The sequence below is a fragment of the Dermacentor andersoni genome, chromosome 4, assembly GCF_023375885.2.
Source record: "Dermacentor andersoni chromosome 4, qqDerAnde1_hic_scaffold, whole genome shotgun sequence".
Lineage (NCBI taxonomy): Eukaryota > Metazoa > Arthropoda > Arachnida > Ixodida > Ixodidae > Dermacentor > Dermacentor andersoni.
The window spans coordinates 40733187-40756027 of record NC_092817.1 but is presented as its reverse complement, the minus strand read 5'-3'; the positions used below and the strand labels follow the sequence as shown (position 1 = coordinate 40756027).

The 22841-nt window shown below is 44.1% G+C and overlaps 1 protein-coding gene across 6 annotated transcripts in view; it reads left to right on the top strand.

Moving 5' to 3' along the window:
- Eip74EF (Ecdysone-induced protein E74) overlaps nucleotides 1–22841 on the top strand; it is a 279178-nt gene that overhangs the window by 98249 nt on the left and 158088 nt on the right. For 4 of the 6 annotated variants that reach the window (XM_055073631.2, XM_050184044.3, XM_050184046.3 and 1 more), the window contains 3 exons: nucleotides 3179–3273; nucleotides 8431–8565; nucleotides 11230–11544. In XM_055073631.2, the coding sequence (XP_054929606.1) occupies nucleotides 8494–8565; nucleotides 11230–11544 (387 nt within the window). In that variant the 5' untranslated portion in view covers nucleotides 3179–3273; nucleotides 8431–8493. Of the gene's footprint in view, nucleotides 1–2697; nucleotides 2959–3178; nucleotides 3274–8430; nucleotides 8566–11229; nucleotides 11545–22841 lie in introns of those variants that run through there. The other 2 variants (XM_050184045.3, XM_072287798.1) reach the window with 2 other exon arrangements.

Genomic DNA, 22841 nt, shown 5'->3' with positions numbered 1-22841 from the left:
GGCCGCTCATTGGCCAAGAGCTTTTGCGAACAGAAAGGTTTGCGAGTTGGGCCTCTGATGCGCGGATGCCGTTCAGGTGGAACGGCCCCATCAGACAGTGTTCTTTTTTATTATTATTATTATTATTATTATTACGTTCGTGTTCGAAATGTACTTCAGTGAATGTGCAGAGGGAAGCGGATGGATCTGTCGAGCACCTGTGCCGTGTGCGTATATAGATTATGTGGCGCAGGTTCTTACGCCGTGAAAGGCTGCTTAAACAGGCTATAAGGAGGAAAAGCGACTTGTATATGTGTCTACAAGTGAACGCAAACCTGCGTATGCAAAGGAGACGGGGAACGAGCAAAGATTGACAGGCGCCGGCGCTTGTGCAAAGAGTGCTTTCCCCACGAGGTGTGTTCGCCGCTGCGTTCTATCTCGCGCAAACGCTAACTGCTAAAGACTTCAACGGGTTCGTCTCGTCGCAACGAACAGGGAGCTTCGTATACGAACGCGAGCGGCGGAATAGCTGAGGCTGCGAGCCCCCCGCGCTACAAAACACTCGCAGCAATCACGCGGCTAGAGCAAGGCGACAACGGTTGTGGTGCACAGTATAGCTAGGGCCTGCTGGCTAGAGTATATCAGTGCAGCGACTGTATGCCCAACAGTCTATGTTGCGGATTTGAAGCCGATAACTATCGATTTAGATGACATTTCATTATGTCTTGGTTTTGTATTGGAATTTCATAACAGCCTGTAAAAGCTTTATTCACGACTCCCGCGGCTTTCTTTTGTAGTTCATTATTACCGCCCTTGTGGCCACAACACACGGAGTGTTTAAGTATAGAGGTTAAAAAGAAAAAAAATCTCTAATAGACGGCGCGTTTTTCGTCAATACGTTTTTTTTTATTTAGGTAACGATGTCACAGGATGTAACCCTGATACACAGGCCGCGTCCTGTTGCAACTACGCTAAAGGTCTGCCCGCAGGCTTAAATGCGTCTTTATTTCTCTCTATCTCTCTTTTTTTAGAGCGGCGCTCGTTCCTGCGCTTAGCGTCGGCTTCCCTCGGCTACGAGCAAAGCGGGAGATGAAAGAGCGAACGCGGAGCGCAGCTGGGAATGAAATACGGCGACAGCGAAGAGAGCGCGAGGAGGAAAGCGGGGTAAGAGGGTGAATCGGAACCATGAGGCGGGAAGCGGAGGAGGAGGGTATAGGAAAAGTGTAGTGCCACGCAAGACGGGCTCTGCGGCGACGACTGAAAGGAGGCGATGGCGCCGGAGTAGCGCGCCGTATGACATGCGGCAAGCGCATCCACCGATACCCTATATGAAAACAAAGCGCTGCATGAGCGGAGGTCTGTCTGCGGCTGCTCCTGTGAATCGCGCCCACGCTTCACCCACGCGCTGCCTCTTGCGATCTCCCGATTAGCGATGCAGTCGCGCCACACTTCGCTCTGTTTGCAGTCTGCCGCACGGTACAGGTTGTCCGCGCGCGAGCCAGTATATTGCGAGGCATGAAAACACAGAACAGAGCTGCGCTCAAATTTCGCATTAGCGAGTATCGCAATCGTCGGTGAAAATGTAACGCATCGTAAATGCGGACTAAGGGGCTGATAACCACTGGTTTCTACATCGAGTACTGTACGGTTCGATTCTTGGCATGAGACATGCGCATCGATCAATAAAGTCAACCTAATTCATTCTTGTGTATTGCTTCAGCGCAAGTAATGTCATCACATGCATGAGATCAACATAGGATTCACATAATGTAAAGAAATGGGAGCCTTGCTCCAGAGCGAGGCTGAAGACGACCAACATCGAGCGATCCGCCTGACCGTTGAGGCCGTGGAGACTTTACTTTCTTCTACGCGCGGGCACTGCTTCGTACTTCCCCACTACCTGCGTGTAGGTTAAGAGGCGGGCACCCCAGCTCGGTGGAATAATAAAGTTTTCAATCAATCAATCTGGCTAACGTAACTTAATATCTACACTAATGCATATATATATATATATATATATATATATATATATATATATATATATATATATATATATATATATATATATATATATATATATATATATATAGTGTCAATTGTGTGACTGTATTGTGTTAATTAACCGATTTAATTAACGAATGATGTCATAGCATTTATTGTGTTAATGCGAGATGCGTTAACATTTAGTATTAACACAATAAGCACTACAACGTAATTCGCTAATTAACACTATACAGTAACACAACTGACACTATATTAAGGACGCTCCGAGTCCACTGATTCCCACAATGCTTGGATCCGCATAACGTTTTCACCTAAATTTCGATCGAGCAGCCGCGGCCAAATTTTCTCGTTCGCGTTGATATGCTGCAACTCAACTTCACGCGCAGGACACGCCCGTAGGGTGGCGATATGGGTTTGTTGGTCGGTCATCATGGAATGGTATCTGGATAACGCAGCAAAACACAGACAAAAGAAGAAACGCTTGTCTTCGTTTCTTCGTGTGTCCGTGTTTTGCTGCGCTATCCAGATGCCATTCCATAACACGCCTGTAGGCCACGGCCACAGTGACCCACTGGCCTTGCCACACTGTTTCTAACGCTGCTACTAGTGGACGCTGATTTGTCAATCGCTCCACGAATCGAAGCTCGCGCCACTGGGGAGGCTAGCTTTGCCGCACTGCCGCCAGGTGGCTGCGCGACCAAAACAAGCAGCGCTGAAACAACAAGCGGCGGGCCGCTACGGCCGCTTCCGCGAGGCAGGAGCGCGGCGGAGGCATGGAGGCTGCTTTTCCATCTCCTCGAAGATCAGCTGGCGGCGGCTGCAGCGTCGACGCGCCCGCGGACACTTGTGGCAGGGCCGCGTCTCTGCACATCACCCGGCGCCCTTTAACGATGGCTTTCTACCGCGCTTGCAAATGTGCCGTGTCAACGCGTGTCTCCGGCGCCAAAGCTTTCCGTACACCGACGATGGCTCGTGGTAAGGCGCGCACTGCGGGGCTCGGCTCTCTCTCTCGCGGTGTTTCGACATCGAAATATTCCCGCACTACGTCGTGTCCGTGTTTTTTATGAATGGCATTCGGGTGTTCTACCACCCGAGCGTCCCTGTGTTTGCCTGTCCTTGTCGTCGAACTCGCTAATGATATATGCCGAATTGAAACTGAAACGATTTGTTCCTCTTTTTTTTTCTGTTTTCGCAGCCGACACCTCTTCGGTTTGTGATGGCAGTATTCCGAGGTGGTGGGACATACTGCTGACGACCGACTGCGTCTGAACGGCGGCGAGCTCGTAGCGGGTATGTGGATACACGAGCGCTTGCTTCCGCAGGCCCAGCGGAAGATGAGCGCCGTCCTTATCGGGACGTGCAGCCACCGGGGATCGATGCATGGCGCGAACGCGCGCACCCGGCCATGGGCGCGGTGTGTTGAAATCGTGTTGACGGAATCGACCGCGACCTTTCCTAACGCCGCGTGCCGTTCCTTCTTTTCTCTCCCGCTCCTTCGCGGTAAGCGATTGCATAACCTTAGCCGAAATGATCACGGGCCCTTTCCTGCTGTCAGTGAAATCGCTTGGCGTTCTTATAGAGCCTATCTGTGAGCACCGTGTCCTCTCTAGGTCGCGATACATGAAGGCTTCTGCTGGCCGCGCGCGTAGTTTGAAGGCCACGTGCGCCCGCGCACCCGGCACTTGTAAACACGCCGGCGATTTAAGCGAATCCTCCTCACTGCTCAGGCCCTGATGGCGATCATCATATCCGTCTCCCGTGCCGTTTCGCTTCGCGGCTGACACACAAAAGTGTGGTATGGACTGACACTGCTCTTCCTTTTTTTTTTTTTTTTCGTGTTCGTGGATACATATCAAAAGCTGTTTGAGCCTTGCTATGCTTATCCATTTGCGGTAAAATAAGTTATGTCTAGCAATCCTGTCTAACCGTGTTTATTAATTGTCCAATCTATTTATAAGCGCCTTCAGTATGTACCATTATTTCAAAGGGAACGAAATGTTCCCATTTTGCGCACTCGTGGGGCGTCGTTTGATGAATACGTAACCGTTACTTACGTCTGCATGCTAGTCCCGGAATACAACTAGGCTTTCTTCACTGAAAAACGTGCGTGTCTTGCAAAGAAGCTGAATCCAGCTAGGTGGTGAAGCAAGAAGTAGGGCTTCCGGGTCGCGTTTGGAATAACGCCGCTTGAGAGCAAATCACTGAAAGCAAATTTATATTTAGAGCCAGTAGCCACGTGTTATTTTCAAGTAGTAATATACAACTACATTATTTATTTTTTCACTCTAAAAAAGGTAGAAAAATGCATATTCGAGCTGAAGTAATGTTTGAGGAATGTACAGGTTTTCGTTATGTAGTTTATTTACGGTGTCTGCCGACATTATTTCAAAGCCTTAAGCATGAGTTGACTATCAGAAAAGGCGGCTCCAAATAAACAAAGTAACGATCTTAGAATATCAAACCAAAGAACAAAAAGAAGACAATATTGGCAACACATTTTCATATTTGAGCACACACATGGAATATACAAAGGAAATTACACTGTGAAATGATTAACTTGACACAGATGTGCAATGGCCACTGCAGGTTATGTACAACACGAGATCGGCACAAGCATTAATACTTATACTGTCAACAACTATAAAAACACGCCAGACATTTTGTGATCATGTGGCTATCGTGAAAAAAAAAAGGAAAACTTGACCTCTAGGATCTTTCACAGTTATATTACCTTAGTGTCAACACGTAGATACATGCATTCTATTGTTCCATTGTTTTCACCTCTTACTTTCAAAAAGCTGCATGTCTGAGTGGGCAGCAGCACACAATAGTAGCAATGCATTTTTGAGTTTTGCTGAAGCTTGTTTCATTATATTCATTACAGAAGCAGAAAAAAAAAACCCAGCAGAAACCATTGAGGATGATTGTCCAAATTCAGCGAAAGCTTACTGTTATGCAATGCTACTACACAATGTACTGCGGTCTTGCCGCACTTCATCAGTCTGCAAACAATGTTGCTTCTCTGTGTTGCAGTGAACAGCTGTGTGCTTTTGAAACTTACCAGCATATGTGTGCTATATACTCTTGAAGATGGCTAACCATTTTATTTTGAAATCATCCCATAGATATATTGTTTTTATTACATTATCAATAGTAACTTGACCTGGCTGTACGTTCTTTTGGCTGAATGCAGAATTGACCATGTGAAGGAATGTCCTGACCGAGCGCTTGCTTTACCCTTCCTGTGGCATTAATAATAATTTATAGACTGCATGCTTCTTGTGGCACACATATGTGGCATTTCAACTCGCTCGCGAAACTTCCAAGTTTGCTTGAAAAGGACTTTTATTCAGCAGGGATTGCAGGACCATACAGCTGCAATTGCGTTGCTTCATGGTACAAAGCACCACCGTATGCAGATGTACTGGACACCAGTCGAAAATATTACATGTAGTTACATTGTCACAGTATATACCAGATAGTGGTAATAAATACGGAGCTGTAATCGCGGTAATTAAGGATAGAGTTATCATGGTAGCAGGTCTTCAAACGTTAATTCAAAGCATTCTTACTATGGAAACAAAGCAAGTTAGTGCAAAAAGAAACAAAAATTCTTTTTATGCATGTAAATGCTCAATAACTTGGGTTTTCTAGCTGCAAAGATTCACTCTATAGTGGAACATTTTTCCTAAATATTTCATTTGGAGCAGAGATTGCTGGAAAGCTATTATTTGTTGAACTGGGTTAACAGCATGTGCTTAAAGGACTTATTAAGACAACCACCCTTACCGGCATATGTTTAGTGTGCCGCGGTTGTGTAAATGTATCACAGCACTTTAAAGAGGACTCTGTTACACGTGAAACAAGACTGGTATAATGTTTAGTTAAACCTTGCATTCTTCATGCCTTGAGCATTGACTCATTTGTGGCACTGGCGCAACATAGAACTTGCTCATTCATGAGCGGCAGCTAAGAGCTCAAAATTAACACTCACTGTGGTGCTGATCGCACGTGGATTGTAAAAGGCATGCCGCCAGTGCGACAGTGAAAATGCAAGCGTTTCCTACAGTGTTGAAGCTAGGTCTTTGCCAAAAATGAGTGCAAATGAAAAAATTTTAATTTCTTTCATTTACTATTAAAGAAAGGAGAGGGCAACTATAGACCAGGTGATTCCCTGGCATGTATATGCATGTTCCCATTGAGGGACACTTGCCACTGCATATTTGACCTGTCAATGACTAGCTTTGTGGCTGCCACCTCAATGGTGGCCAGCAGAGGGGAGGTGGAATTGGGCTGAAGGACAGGCAGTGAGGACAGACGGTAGATAGAAGAGTACTGTACATAGTTATATGCATATCACGACTAAGTAAGTTGTGCCACTTGGTTTGCTTAGGGCCTCAAGAAGTGCCACCACAACGACTGTGTTAAGGCGGCAAACGTTAATGACCCTCCACAGTAGCTTAGTGGCTACGGCGTTGCCCTATTGAGCTCGAGATTCTAGGTTCAATCCAAGCTGCAACGGCTTCATAATCTGATCATTGTTTTTGCACTTAAAATAACAGAATAGTGGATTAAAATTTAAATATTGCTTTGTCAAAAACAAGATAAAAATGATGCCTGCTGATTTCAACTAGTGGTGCTTACTATTAAAACCCGGAGAACCTGCAGCATGTGTCAGCTTACATGTGAAAGATGATTTCTACATTGTGAGGAAGCTTTAGCTCAGGACGATGGAGTAAAATAGACAAGAGCACCAACTTTCCTATCGTGAAATGCATTTACTGTGGGCGACTAGTGTCGAAGAGGTAAAATGCACCCAACATTCCACTGTGCTCTCTGCCTCCGTTTGCCTCCTCTATTATCCTTCGCTTTACGAGGCACTCTCGTCCTTTTCACTCTTCCCTGGGTGCGGGTACTAAATTTCACGCTGCCTTGCAGTCAAGTCACAAATTGATCATGTCAAAAACCTCATAAGCAGCAAAAAAGGAGTCAGGCACACCAAGCTTTCTTGGCCGTGTCGCCTCGTGAAACGCGATGTTATTGCGGCGTGCTGTTCACTTCCAAATGCTAATGGAAAATACGCAACCATGGATGCTATCGACAAACAGGCGAAATGCGAACATAATTGCAGGGGGACGTGCAGGGAAGTGAAAAAGGAAAAGAAGTCTACCATATGAGCAGAGAAGTAGCATTAGCCATAAAAGGTATCGGATGACGGTAACCTGATGCATTGAAATCAAAATGAAGTGCTTTGTGCTTGGATGATTCTTTGAGGTGAACACACAGAAAAAAAATCATACACAATGTGCTCTTATAGCGACTCATGATGTCAAATGCGTAATAAATATCCTCTTGCTGAATTCTAGGGGAGTATTTAGTTCCGTGCACGGATTAAGATAGATGATGGTAGAGCAAGATGGTGGTATTCTCCTTTGTAAGAAAACAGCTTCGTGTTTTTAAATGTCAAGGACTTGTTTAAACTGCAAATCATGAACAAGCTGCCAGGAATCTTCCACCATTACTAGTAAAATTCTAGTGCGTAATCTCAGCACCTTTCTTTCTCTCTTTTTCTCTTCCTTTTGTTCATGAAGGAGCTATACTTACTAAGGAAAGGCGATCAAGATTACTTTTCAGGCAACACGTTCCGCCGAGCTTTTTTTTTTGTAGTTCTGTGCGCTAGCATGGTGGCGGATGACACATGTGCGATGTGGCAGCGGGCAAGTGCACAGAACGCCGAGCGTATCACAGCGGCAAGCGCACACACAGTTCTATTTGCAATCTGTTGCACTGGATGCTACATGGAATGCCTTATCAGGCGAGTTGGCACTCCTGTCTATTTTACTCCATGCTCAGGACCAACTTCGATGTGTTCATTAAAGCGCTCTTGAAACACAGAAATGCTCTTATTAGATATCTGCTGAATTGACTTGAATGAAATTTATTGCATTCACGAGAGAAATACGAATTTTATTGACTGTTGCAAGCAGAATCTTAACTTAGGCCATCGCTTTCTTTTTCGAGAATTAGCAGAAATTGGCATTCTAAAAGAAAAAAGAAAAGAAAACTGGCAGACCAGTAATTTCTCCAGCTCTGAACGCAAACTGCAACAGCAGTAGCACCTCTCAAAGTACACCGCCTTCTCAAGTACAACTTTATTGTGATGCCCGCAATATCGTCCTCAGTAAAACTTGTTAGTTGGTTCATAATGCTTAGGAAAAAGATACAAGCACATGAGGGCAGAGACGAGGGAAAGCTCAAATTTTCAACTAAATTTTATTTCATTCAGAGTCATCAATATAATCATATTGCCACACATGTGCAATGAGGCAGCACACGTTCACTATGAAAAAACACCGGTGACGAATGTAGCCATAGCCCTACTTCACCTGCATTGCTCCTGCTGTGCTTTACAAGTATTCCAAACACTTCGTTTATCCAATGGTGCAGGGTGGCTGGCGTGCTGGGGAGCAAGAGCGTGTGATCGTGGCTGCCTGGGAGGAGCCGCCTGCGATGCCTTTCATAGAGGATGACCTGCTCTGGTGCCCCAACACTGATGGGAAGATGGTCGACCTCTCGTGCCTGGTAACCATACTTTGTGTTTCCCCAGTGTGGCCCTATATTTGCTGTCAACATGATCACTGTACCATGTGTCCATGTTTTTTTTTTTTTTTATGCAAAGCTCTTTTTGCCTCTTACCAAGCACTTTTTAGTAGGTAGTTATCTGGGTAGGTTCCTGTCTTGCCTCGTTTGAGGCCTCCTGTTTGCTGGTATCTATCTTGAAGCATTAATGTACCCCTGTTTGTTTTATTTAAAGAGTACAGCACAAACACAGCAAAGACATAAACAAACTGCAAACTATTTTAATGTCTGTAATCCTAACAAGTTCACCAGCCTGCTAAGCCACAATATTGCAGTGCACAAAAACAGGGCAACTGGAGTTGCATGAATATGCACGTGTGCACAACAAACACCCCTTCCTAGCATTTGCCAAACCATGATTGGGCATCACTCGACAGAATGGTTACTGTTAATTCTTGTATAGGGCTGTAGTTAGGTGCCTGAAAAAATGTCTTCAAGTTGAAATGACGACAACCTCTTTGCTAGCTGATGGAACAGTAGAGGTAGAAATCAGAAGGTGGGTCTGTTACTTTTGCACACAGTAGATGCTTACATGTGTCTCCCTTTGTCCTGTTTTTGTTCACTTCAACTTTGTAATCATGAACCAACTAGATCCAACAGTCTATCCATATGACTAGCACCGATACATATGGTCACCTGCATGCTCTTGTCCAGATGTGGTCCCCAGTGAAGCTCTCGTGGAGTGTCTTTTGCCAGCTCATTAAGGTCTCGAGCATGTACCCCCATAGCACAGTGGTGTACCATGCCTGAGTGAAATGTTCGAGTGCAAGCACCTAGTCGTCTGTCTTCAGCATGTTAGTTCAGGGACCACATTCTCAGTTCATCACATTATGTGTGCCTTTATAGGGGTAGCCTAGGGGTAGGATACCTGTCACTCCACTGAAGCGCTACTATGGATGTTACCAATAAAACTGAAAGCATCCCTGAAAGTGATCACTCAAGATTATGACCCCTGGGCAGCAACCAAATGTAACATTCATCCCATGGTCAGTCTACGGAATATTCATTGGAACTTGCCCAGGAAACAAGAGACTTCATAAACACGCGACAATGCCAGTTTAGACCGCATTGAATAGTGCACTCCTTCAGCTTTTTAACAAAAACAATTGCCATAAGCTACCTAGCTATTACCTAGGCAGCTAGATAGCATATGGGCAGCGTAATAAAGCTCACCAGTTCTTCTCTAGCCTATGTGACAATATTCTTTTCACACAGTAAAAATGAACATTCAGGGTGCTCAAAGATGTTTCATTTCTTTTTATATCACATGAACTATACGTAAGTGCCACTGCATTTCTACACTCTCTGTACTTCAACCTGCTTCATGCTATTTTTGTTCACACTGCACACTTCCAAGACTTGGCCTCTCGACTCTTTCAAACTATGATGGAATCGGCAAGTTTAGCCTAAGCCAAGTTGCTTGTGACAGACACCTAAACCTGAGAGGTGACACATACTGTTCTTTGGCTTAGTTCTGCATAAGCCTCAAGTAAAATGGCTATGCTACAGCTGCAATTCAGTGGTTTTGCCAACTCTCTTTCAGATGGTTTAATGCATTTTGTCCTGACTCTGTTTCAGAGAGCTGTAGCTCTGCAGCTTCACTTGGAAACATTTTCTATACTCAAAGGCATTTCCCCACCGCTAGTAAGCGGTAGAGGACTGGAGAGGTGGCCTGGTATTTAGGAACATGGAACAATGGGGGCTGCCTTTCTGTATTTGTCAACTACATCTTCTTGGTAGCATCACAAGCATGCACAAATCGAGGCACATGTGACATCTGAGCTTAAGAGTACAGGCCTAGCAATAAGTAGTAAGGCTTTATTCAAATGACTGTTTTCTGAATTTAGTTTTCAGATGCCTTTATTTATGCAAGTAGAACCTATGTTCATACCAAATAATAAAAATCAGTTACAATATCTTTAGAATGTGTTTCAAAATATCTGAAATACAACACTCCTTCTTTTTATCTCCAAGCAAGCAGGGATTTGGATATTTCGCCAACAAAAATTTGTCACTGTTTAAAGGGCAGCAGGTATCTCTAATGCACTCGAATATGCCAGCCTACTTAGGCCTCCATACTACCTTACTTTCCCGCTTCTAATATGCGCCAATAATTTGGTAAATTTATGTAGTACAAAGTATGAATATGACGATGAGCAAAACGAGAACAAGGTGAAAGCCATAGCCAACGTGAGGAATATGGCAACAGGTGCAGCTTCACAGTAAATTGTTCTTCACTGCTGTGATTTACATTGCCATCTGCATTGTAGTGTCTGCGACCACCTCTGGTTGCAATCGTACGTAATTCAGGGTGTCACAGCCGTACGTGTGGCGGTCATCCAGCGAGCAAGGAGGACGCAAGTTTGTTCTCGCTTTGCACCACGTGCAGGGTAGAAATGCTTTACGTTGACTTAGATAATCATCAAGGGTGGTTTCTTCCGTAATTTTTCTCTCGTAGCACAGCTATGTAGCTCAGCTTATATACCTATATATTTTCATTTTCATGTACTTTTGTAATTGAATTTCATATTTGGCTGAGCATACTTTGAGTGTGCACCAGCCAGACAGCTTGGATCCAACACCTTTCCTGTGTTTATCCACCCACAGGACAGTGGGCCCAATGTGCTGGTGGAGCCACAGGGGGATGTTCTACAGGAACTAACGCACACAGATCTTCATGGATTGGGTATCGACGAGGAAGAGGAAATTCTGCAGCAGCTGGCCGACCCCAATTTCGAGATTGACGCCATCTTTGCTGATTTGCACGAGCCCCAGGGTGCACCGACTGCTGTTGCCGTGGCACCCCCACCCCCATTGCTCCAGCCACAGGATGATCTCAACAGCATCATCCGAAGGCGCCGCCGCCGCCGGAGTGATGATGGTGCTCCGGAATGCAGTGGCCTACAGCCTTCATTCCACCCGGTGGGCATTTTGATATTAGCTTTTTCCCTTAAAAATTATTGTTTATGCTAGTGAAATTTGAAACAAATTCAGGAAATACAGTAGCCTCTCATCAGCTTCCTGTGTGAGCCAGTTTGTTTCCTTTTCACATGTTGCTGTTTAATTTTTCAGCATGCACATAGTATGGGCTGGCTCATAATGCTACCTGCTTACCAGAATTAGGTTCTCAACTTGTTATGCCAGAGAGCACAGCAGTCGTAAATTTTCAGAGTGCAATACTTGAAATGGCACTGTGCAAGTAAGAATTGCAGCTGAACAATAGTATATGGTAAAGTCCACGTACAAATCCTATTTGAGTAGATACTGAGGGCATTACAGAGGGTAAGTGAAAACTAAAAATGGCCATGTTCCTTTCAAATATCACTCCCACTCTATAGCTAGGGGACAGCTGCAGCCCTGTCTATTGAATGGAGATGTTGGCATGCCATCAATAAATGCATCTGCACCTGTAAAGCAGTTATAGTCAGTGGTATCCCGCTTCCCTTTGGACGTTTTAAAAGTGCACTGACACAATGCTTTTTCCTCCTTTTCTTTTTCTAATAGATAGCTGTCGACCGTGAAGCCTTGATTCATTCAATGTGCAAAATATAATTGTTTTCGTTTAGTGGAGTACCAACAAAGAAGTTTTGTTTCCCCTTTTTTTGCTTTGTTAAACACATGCGGACTCTTTAACAGTTGCATGCTGCCTCAGTTCCTAAAGCACGCCCTGAATCATTAATTATGTCATCTTCTTATGTGACTTGTTCAAAATGCACGTCAATTGCAATGCAGCTACGTGTCACAGGATGTGTTGAGCTGAATTCCTCTATACATCAAAAAAATCATAGGTAGTGGTCACGTGTTTATCACAAGCTGTTTGTGCACACCAGTAAGCCTGGCACAGTTGTGCCATGCTACACCCTGACTGTGTTGCCAAAAGCTGGGCCCGCACCACGTCGGCCAGTGTTACCTCCTTCACTCTGCACCTGGCGCGGCGATAAGCATGGTCCTTTGATGCTGCTTCTCTCGTAATGCAGAGTGGCCTTCTGACCTTCTCTCCCCAATTATTCCACCAGATTTCGGTGAGACACCCATGCTTTAGCTTGCTACCACTGCAGCGGGCTGGCCGGCCCATGCGTCAGCAAGATCATGTGACCACCACCTGCGATTTTGCTGCAGCAGCAGTTAAAAGCTCAAAGTTCGGTTTGCTGTATCTGCCCGTCTGTTTGTCCGTAGGTCCTTTCTATAACAACATCGACTGTAATTGTCATGTCATTGTCAAGTTGTCGTTATCGCATCAGGCCACCTCCTCATCTTCGTCATAGGGTGAAGAAGAAAACCCTGCCCACTATCACCGTTGCATTACTTGTGCTGCAGACTGTCGAAGCCCCAGTAAACCAGTTTATATGGTATGGCACTTTGAGTCACAAAGTAGTCATAGCGAGCGCATCTGTTTTCCATAATCACACAAAAAGTCACAACACATACGCATGCACACACATATATATGAATGAGAAGAAAGGTAACCGAGGGGCCCGATTTTTATTAGTCATATCATAAGAAGCCAACAAACAATGACACCAATGTCAACAATGGCTTCTTATAATATGATTAATATATATATATACAGGCAGTATGTTGTGAGCACACACTTGCTAATAGAAGAGTTTGTGATATTGAAATGTTTCATTAAATTTCAGTACATTGGACGTGTCATATGAACATGGACAAAATGCATGAATGAGCGTCCAATGAGTGCTTGCACACTTAGAATGAAAGTTTGTCTACGAACAACACTGGGATTCAAATTCGTATGCCAAAAGGAACATATAGTTTAGAGTCGGACGTGCTAACTGCTGCACTATCACACAACATTCGTGCTTAGTGTGTCGAGCTCCCCTTACAGACTTTGAGAGTTGGTGGTAGTGCATTTATATTTGGAACCATACCAGGACAGTATTGCAATAAAGTGTATACTTGAGCGAGTTGTTTGATGTTTATTGTGTATGATGGCAGCACAAAGAAAGTGGCGACACACACGACGGCAAACTAAACTAGCAACTGAAAGTTTAATACACTGAAGCAAAGAAATACAAAAGGCCATCTTCCATGTTCACGCCACTAAATAATGTATGTGGACCAAATCTTTTGAATAGATTAATTTCGCAGTCAAACCGAGTAAGAGAAAGAACTGAAATGCACAAATCGTGTTTTATTTTTTGTATTTGGGTTAAGAGCCTCTAATTTTGCATGCCTCTTGATCCCTGTGCTCGATTATATGTTGCGGTCCTTCAAGGAGAGGCTTGCATTCACATTAATGACAATGCGACAAAAGATGTGATGAAGGTATGCCCTTTAGATTGTTCTAGTGCTGGCTTAACCTCTCATTAAGGCAATCATCAGTCTGCCCAATGCACATTTTACCCCTGGGACAGTGAAATGTGCACTATGCCACAATGACAGTGGAACAAAACGGTTCCAGTGGTTCCTCAGTGCGCTGGCCTTTTCCTGCTGACCTGCCTTTCTTGTCTCTTCTTTTTTGCAGTGGCTCGCGCATGCTTATCTTACTTTTCCCAAAGCAGAAAAAAAACAACATGCAAATTGAATTTCTTCGGGATCTTTTTAAACCTATGTGAAAAACCATGTACGGTGATCAGCGATGCAAACATAATATTGGCCCACATTGTGGTCTATGTTTTTCGTGCTACCAGTGAGCTCTGGGTGATTGCTGGGGTGCCATATGCAGTCACAATGCATCACAAAGGTCCTCACTTTCATTGTACTATATAGCGCAATGCATTAAGCTCGGTGTCCCCAGTGCCCATCAGCAGTGAAGAAAGCGCTGACTGCCCATGCAGGCCGATTATTGTGTTTGAATCGTAGAGCATTGCACATAGAAAACTCCGACTATATTAATTGGCTTTTTAATCTTGCTTTTGTATTCCTCCTTTGCTTCACTGCATTAATACTTTGAGTTAGTTTGGAGCTTTGTCCCATGTGGCTCCTTTCTTCTATGTTGCCATCTTCTTTGTGCTGCCATCATAATATGGACAATGTTGTGTACATCGCAAGGAAGTTGTTCTGCAAAAGATGGCAGTGTCATTTGTGAGAGCCAGCTGCGGCTGCAGTAAATGAGTTAAGTGCTAGGGAAATTGCTGAAGCCTAGTGTATTTTTTTCCCCTGTCTTTCTTTCCTTCTTTTTTTGTGTGTGAGAGAGAGATTTGGAGAGGCATCTTGCTCAACATGCTCAAAGTAGCGTTCTATTTTTGTAGCCATCTAGAATTGGTGGCTATAAAAGAATATATAACTCATGATTTGTTTTGCATCTGAGGAACTTAGTCTTTATGCCGTGATTACAGAGTTAGCAGCTATCTAAAAAGCAAACGAAAGAAAAACATTGTGTCAGTACCCTTTTAAATCTGCCAGTTCAAATGAGTGCAGCTGGATTCATACCAGAGGGCACATTATGTTGATCGAATGTGAAATTGCATGGCAACATGCACAAACCACTGACACCTATCAGCTCAGTGTAGTGGACGCAGGGTATATTACTGTGGTTGTTTAACTGAAAGCATACAATTCATTTACCAGGGGATGATGTGAACCACCAGAAAGCCATAAAAGGTTACAAAGACTCTATACATAACCTGGAGAAGTGCTAGAAGAGGACTGCATAAACCAAAAGTGCAGATTCTTTGGCTAGCCAGTAAACAGACACCATGAGTGCAAACACTGCTATTCATAAGCAGTGTTTCTGTGCACCTTTGTGCGTACAGTTAGCCACAAAATTTTGCAGGACCTGGGAATTGCAAAACAGCTGAATTCCAATGCAGCTGGGCCACATAGCATTACATTCTATATTTCATTATGTAGCAGCCCTTGCGACTTACACAGGGAGCTTTTAGATTGGAAGTGTCATGCCTTAACAGAGCAGAAATTCGCATCTGCCATGAAGCCTGTCTCCTGTAAACTTTTGTAGCTGGCTGGACCTTTATTCAGAAGAAGCCGTCCTTCCATTGACGGCGTTGTCAACTTGGTGTCCACTGTTGAACAGGAAATAAGTCGCAGTCGGTTAGTTGGAGCTGTTTTTCTGGACATCAAGAATGCACATGACAATGTACTCCATTATGCAATCCTTGATGCACTGGAAGATTTGGACGTCGGTGGCCGGCTATATGCACGGATTGTTAGCTACCTCAGTGGCCGCACGGTGTATATGTCGACAAGTGGCGGCAACACCGGACAGTACAATATCCATCGAGGTGCTCCACAAAAGGGAGTTCCCAGTCCAACTCTTTTCAACGTTGCATTGATTGGCCTTGCATCCGAACTTCCTAGCACAGTGAAGATTAGCACATATGCGGACGACATATGCATATGGGCATCTGGAGTACCCGTCCCCAAATGTATACTAGTCTTCAATGTGCAGTGACAATCACAGCTAAGTATCTGCGGCATCAAGGCCTCCAGCTCTCAACAGAAAAATGTTCCGTGATAGCATTCACGCGAAAAAGAATGACCAGGTATCCGATAATCATTAACGGAGTGGTGATACCTACGGTTACACACCACAGATTCCTTGGCTTAGTCATAGACCGGGGATTATCTTGGTCAAGACACATCGCCGCACTGAAGTCAAAGCTGAAGAGTTTTGTTCACGTCCTTCGCGTTGTTGCAGGAACAAGATGGGGCCCCTCGGAGTCGTCATTACTCCAATTGTACCAAGCACTATTCATAGGGTATATACAGCACAGCATGCCGGTGCTCTCAAACATGGGATTTAGCTGTGTGCGCAGGCTGGAGACCTTTCAAGCTCAAGCATTATGCACATGTTTGGGCTTCCCACGATGCATGTCAACCAATGGAACAATAGTGGAAGCTCGTGCTTGTCCTATTGGTGTATACCTGCTCTGCGAGCCTCTTCGAATGTACCTTCGCGTGTTGACCCGACACAGGCACCATCTTCTGTCATAGCTCCCTGCCACCCACCCAGATTCTAGCTTTTCAAGGACTCTATCGCTTCATCAAAGTGTTCTGCCGTCAAGATTTTCTCCCGCCTGTATTCCGAGAATGCCCCTGTGGGTTCTGCCTAAACCTTTCGTTACATTGCTGATCCCTGGAATTACAAAAAAGTCATCCGTTGCATCTATTGGCCTCAAGCAACTTACCCTGTTTCACATTTATGCAGAGTATGGAGATACTGTACATGTGTATACCGATGGCTCTGTCACACCATATGCCTCCACTGCAGCCTTCGTCATCCCACATATGATCATCGCTTGGCGGTTTAAACTAGACCATAGATCAACATCAACTGCCACAGAACTTGTTGCTATCTAGGAGGCACTTCGATTTCTCTTCGAGAAGCCTTCTCAGGCATAGACGATATTCTTCAATTCCAAGCCAGCTCTTCAAATGATTGACTGTGTCCTCAGACGGGGCCCATATTATCCCATGGCTATAGAAATTACAGAGCATATCGACCACGCAAATAGATATGGCCACACTGTCACCTGTCAGTGGATACCTTCATGCTATGGCATGATAGGAAACGAACAGGCAGACGCTGAAGCGAAAACTGCTTTAAATAATGCTTCTGAATTTACGCATTCCATTCTCACGAACAGACACAAATTTCCTACTTTGTTGCATAATACGCAACCATACGTTGGAACATTGGGCCCAACCAGATTGACAACACAAGCGAGTACACAAATGGGACCAAGAAATGAAATTTCGTATGCCTCACAAGCCCAAAAGAAGCCAAACGAGCATGGTGCACCAGATTCGCCCTGGTGTCGCATTCGCCAACCGTTATAGACATCTGATAGACGGCAGTGATACTAACTCAAACTGTGAATACTGTGAGGTACCAGAAACACTTGATCATATATTTTGCATGTGTCCCGCATACACGCAAGAACGACAGCAACTGGTCTCTCCTATTGCAAAGGTCAGTAAGAGGTAGCTATCAGACGAGTTTCTTTTATTTAGTTCCTTGGCCTAATGCAAACAGCGCAGCCCTGACAACAAGTGCCGCTAGAACCTTCCTCCAAGCCACTGGGCTGGACGCATGGCTTTAGAGATGCTACAACTCTGTGTGAACTTGTATATATGCATCTCTTCCTCATACCATCATCACCATTCATCAACCCTTTTCCTCCCCGTCCCTTTTCCCCCGTGTAGAGTAGCAGGCCACAGTAAGTTATAGCTCAGGTTGACCTCTCTGCCTTTCTGTAAATAAATATATATATATATATCTGGACCTTTATTGTTTGCATATTTTAGCACTTACAAGCACAGTGTGCTCTAGCCCAGGCTGAATTGCAGAGAAATGTTGGGCAAGGCGGCAGGCAAAACTCAATTGGGGGTGGCTGCATGGATTTCGGCAGCACGGTGTGATTTGAGACTAATACGCCAGGTTGTTGGTGCACGTGTCAGTAGCTTGTGATACTGCACAGTTGCCATGTCCATTTTCCATAACACAACCTTTGACAAAGACATGCCACTTTTGGCACATTTAGAAAGGTTTGATTTCAGCGATGATATAATTATCTTTTGTACACTGGTCAAGTCGGGCTTTGTTATCGTTGTCACTGAGTGAACGACTGAAGCGATATCAAACTAAAAATGAGACAGAAAAGAAAAAAAGAAAACCTGACAGACATATGCCAAGTTTCAAAACTGCAACCGAAGACAAGAGCAGCGTAGCAGAGCTTTCGACACGGCGTCCATTGTGTTCGTTCTTATAGCCTCTGAGTGTTTTCTCAAGGAAGAAACACCTTCGGTTTCTCTAGAACTTCTTCCCAGTACTTTTGCACCCTCCTCATTGCCTTTGTATGTTATGCGGAGCCACAGCTGTCACGTCAGTGCCTGCAGCACATAAAGGGGCGCCAAAGAAAAAATAATTTGAACTATAATAATAAATTATACCCTTATAAGATACCAAAATAGCCACTCTTACCATTAAAAGCAGCTTGGTGAGCCAGGAAAGATGCACGAGCAAGACTGGTGGTGACGCGCAGTTTCAATACCAGCTAGCCATGATGTTGTGAAATCTGATGCTGTCTGCTCAGGCCTGGTTAATTTTTTATTGGTAGATGAGAAATACATTGTATTCTAAAGATGTAAAAGACTGAACTTTGAGAGTTTTGCAGAATTTTACTGCACCATGAAGGCGCAAATACGCGAAAATTCTTAGAAACACTTTACATCACACTGACATACTGATGCTGAGGTTTCGGCACAACATTCAGAAACTTGAAGTTTGGCATTCACTTCCTCTTCTAGTAATAAAACTCTCATCGTAAAGTTAGCAAAAGTAAAGTTTTAAGAGACTATTTTACCAGTGTAAACTGATTCACTGTTTCACTTTACTGTCCCTTGAACACATGACCACTTACAATTAAGACTCAAATTAATAGTTCTGAACCTAGAAAGAGGCCTTCAAAAGTTGATCATAAGCATGGTTGGCTAGTATCAAAGACACATGCATGTTATATACGCGAAGAAAGGGGGTTAACCGAGGGGCCCGATTTTTATTAGTCATATCATAAGAAGCCAACAAACACTGGCACCAAGGACAACACAGGGGAAATTAATTGTGCTTAATAAATGAAAATAAAGAAACAATAAATTAATGGAAATGAAAGCGGACGAAAAAACAACTTGCCGCAGGTGGGGCATGATCCCACAACTTTTGTGAAGGTTGTGGGATGACAGCCATTAAAGCTTATTCTAAGACGTGTCACTTTTTGTTGGCTCATATATTTACAAAAACTGAACACGACCAGGAATTTGAACAATGCATAAACATATTGCCTGTGTGTGTATACATCCACCTAAAATGTGCCCACTTTACAACTTTGACGACTGGCTCTGTTTCCTGAGGTAATGAGATGTTGTGCAACGTGCACATATCAAAAGCCAGGAATGGGGTAAAGCTAAAGCAATCGTCATAATTCATCAAAGGAGTGCATGGCTCAAGTTTGAGAATGACGTGTTATAGTACCACCTTATGAGCGCTATTGTCAATTTGGGGCGCTGGTTCATTTGCCTCAAGACACTTTGTTGAGGGTGCGTTCCACACTGAATTCAAAATGAAGATGCAAATGCACTTATAGTATGCCACAGTGATGCAGTGCCTCTGCATGAGAATGTAAAAGAAGCTCTACAGTAAAGCTCAAACTCTGTTTGAGTGATTTCGCATGTTACATGACTACACGAACAGTAACGAACAACATGCTAGGCCATTATGCGACCGGTACACTCAATCTAGTTGCTCGATCGCTTGGTTCTGAAATTTTAGAATCTGTCACTCTTTGCCCAGAAGTGCCTCAAGTGACTAGCCAATGGCACGCCCGTTGCCTGAGTATGCTGCCTGGGTTTTCACTTCTGGTCGGCACAGCTCAGGGTGTTTTGCATGGGGATTGTTGGTGACACTTGTGCAACTTTAGACAACATAGAACAAACACTGCCACTGTTTGCATGGGTTGAATGTATGGTTGAACAAAAACATTTTCAATTTGGTACCGTGGGAAGCACCAACATAACAAGACTGTGTGCTTAGATGTGCAATGGTGCGACACTTTGCCTGCTATGTACGGCCGCTCGATCCCCCCTATTGTGCTGGTGGAGCAATGAGCACAAAAGGTGCTGCGCCACAATTGTCTGGAATAGTTAATACAGTCACGAGCAAGTTGGTGAGAAAAGTGCAAGCTCACCATCAGCAGCGATGTTTACTAACAAAAAGTGCCAAAGTACACGACCAAGCCCCCTTATTGAGTTGCCTGCAGTTGTCGCTCATATGTTTCATCAACAAACGAGAGACTGGAGCAACAGAGATCCCAGTCATGTTACTCAACTTTTTCCTCAAACAGGGTTCATTTCTAAGGAAAGTGGCAGTTCCCAAATGTGGGTGATGAGCAAGATATCCCCAGCACTTGCGAATACATTGACTTGAAATTTCCACCGGAGAGCTGAACTTGGCCAATAAGAGCTGGCATGATCTTTTAGGTACCAAATATTTTGCTGTTTCTTCGTCTGACAAGGACAGGGTCAATGAAAGATGCGCATTTTGCAACACCATCATCAGCAGCACATACAGCTCCACCTCCAACTTTACACTTAATCGTAAATGAAATATTAAATATATGTGCATTTTGAACACTTCTATGCCATATTTTTATTCAGGCCCATTTACTCTTGCCTAAAAATGAAACGTCTATGGCATTACATATTGTTTATAAACATTGCCGTTATATATTTAGGGTTTAATCTGAAGCTTGATAGAGAGCGATTACAAAACTACATTGACAAACTCGAGAAATGCGGTTGCCTCCTATCTAAACATGTAGAAAATTAGGCACTGACCCACTTTTGGATAGGCCCACAAATCTTTAATAACTGTCTCCTGTCAGTTGTAAAGGTGGCATGGAAAGATAGCTGATTGTGCAACATACCTGTGCTGATTTTATATGCAAGTACTGTGAACCCCATAGACTGCTGGTGAATTTAAGACTGCTGGTGAGTTTAAGTTAGAGCATTGATAAAAAATCTTGCATCTGAATGGAGGAAATTCAAAATGTATGAGGTTTGTTGGCAGGAGTTTATAAATTTACAAGCCAATTCTGTTATAAATTTGCAACAGCTCCTACCGTGATGCCATAATGAGCATGCACAAATGTATCGAAATATATTTGACATACAAATAGCAAGTATCATATTGGATGCACTTAATCCTGTAGAATCTTGTTATCTGTATTTCAAATACTTATAGCCTCAGTGTAATATATTTGTTCATGGTACAATTTCAAAGTATCTTTGTTCAGCCCTGGATTCTAAGCTTATAATGAGGTCTCCCATCTACGTGCATAAAGCTTGAAGCAGAAATGTTGTGCTGTATGCTTACATCAATAATTCTAAACTTGGAACTGACTGTTTGAAAGGGCATTTCGAATGCCCTGAAAGCACTCTGAAAACTTATAGCTTAGGAGTCCACCATACTATGAAGCCAAGGAAAGCATCAGAAAAATTTACCGTACAACTGTTTAGAGATGTAGATTAAATTTGCAATAAACTTCATATTATTATCAAAGGAAAATGAAACAAAAGATAACTTTGCCGCCAATGAATTAAGGGCCATACCAGCAACTTCGGCATGACACATGTGACGGTGTATCACTGATCTACGGGGTGACAGAAGTCCCTCCATCCATTTTCTTCCGTATTTATGTACACTCGCCCACAAAATATTGCGGGGTGCGGGAGCGTGTGGCGAAATGACCCTCCTCCCCTGCTAGCGGGGAACCCCTGGTGTCGAGACCAACGCGTTCACGCATGCGCGTCTTTTCGAGACTGCACGCGTGCATGTTTCTATGCTTCCTGCTTGTGCGCCGGCGATATCCAAATGTAGCCGGGAGGTGCCTCTCTTGCGATTAGCGCTGTGGCGGCTTCGACGGCACAGCTATGTGAAGCGTGTTTAGAAGCGTGAGCTTGCGCGCGCCGCTGCAGCCGCTTTTTGTCAAGTCATAAGCGCTGATGCATAGAGCCCGGTGGCGAACGCAACAAGTCATTTTTTTCTGCTCTGCACCTTTTCGGGGCCAATCTTCATTGTTTCTTTCCTTTTACGAACGGGGCGTTCTCCCGCAGAAGAGCATGGCAGAAAAGGCGCTCAATAGAAGGAGTCAAGCAAGACGAAAATGAACTCTTGATTTCCGTTCAGTGTTGCCAGATTGGAAAGTCGGCACGACACCAGAAACTCGCTAAAGTTTCCCCAGATTTCACCAGAAAATAAAATTGCCTTAAAATGGACAAAAATGGCCAAGAATTAACATTCGTCAAGCACCCATTTCATTATGTATATAAAATCACGATGAGAAGCCTTTAATCATCCCTTGGAGCATCGTAAATGTCTGAACGAAACCAGCGTAGCATATCGTCTGTGATGATGAGGAGCCTGTAATCATCGCTTGGAGCATCGTAGATGCCTGATGGAAACCTGCGTAGCATATCGTCTGTGATAGTGAACTTCACGCAACACCCCTCTCTGGAGGCCAACGTTGTGCGAATTAAAGTTTTCAGCGACATTTTGTTCCTGTACTTCGTCTTAACACACGTGACCTGACTGAAGACACGCTCCACCAGTGCATTCGACACTGGGCAACAAAGACATGCCAGTGCATACAATGCAAGGTCCTGGTAGGGCTTTTCCCCCATGGCATTTTTAAACTTCAAAATTCTAGCCCAGAATGTTGCAGAATCCTCAGGAAGTTTCCCCT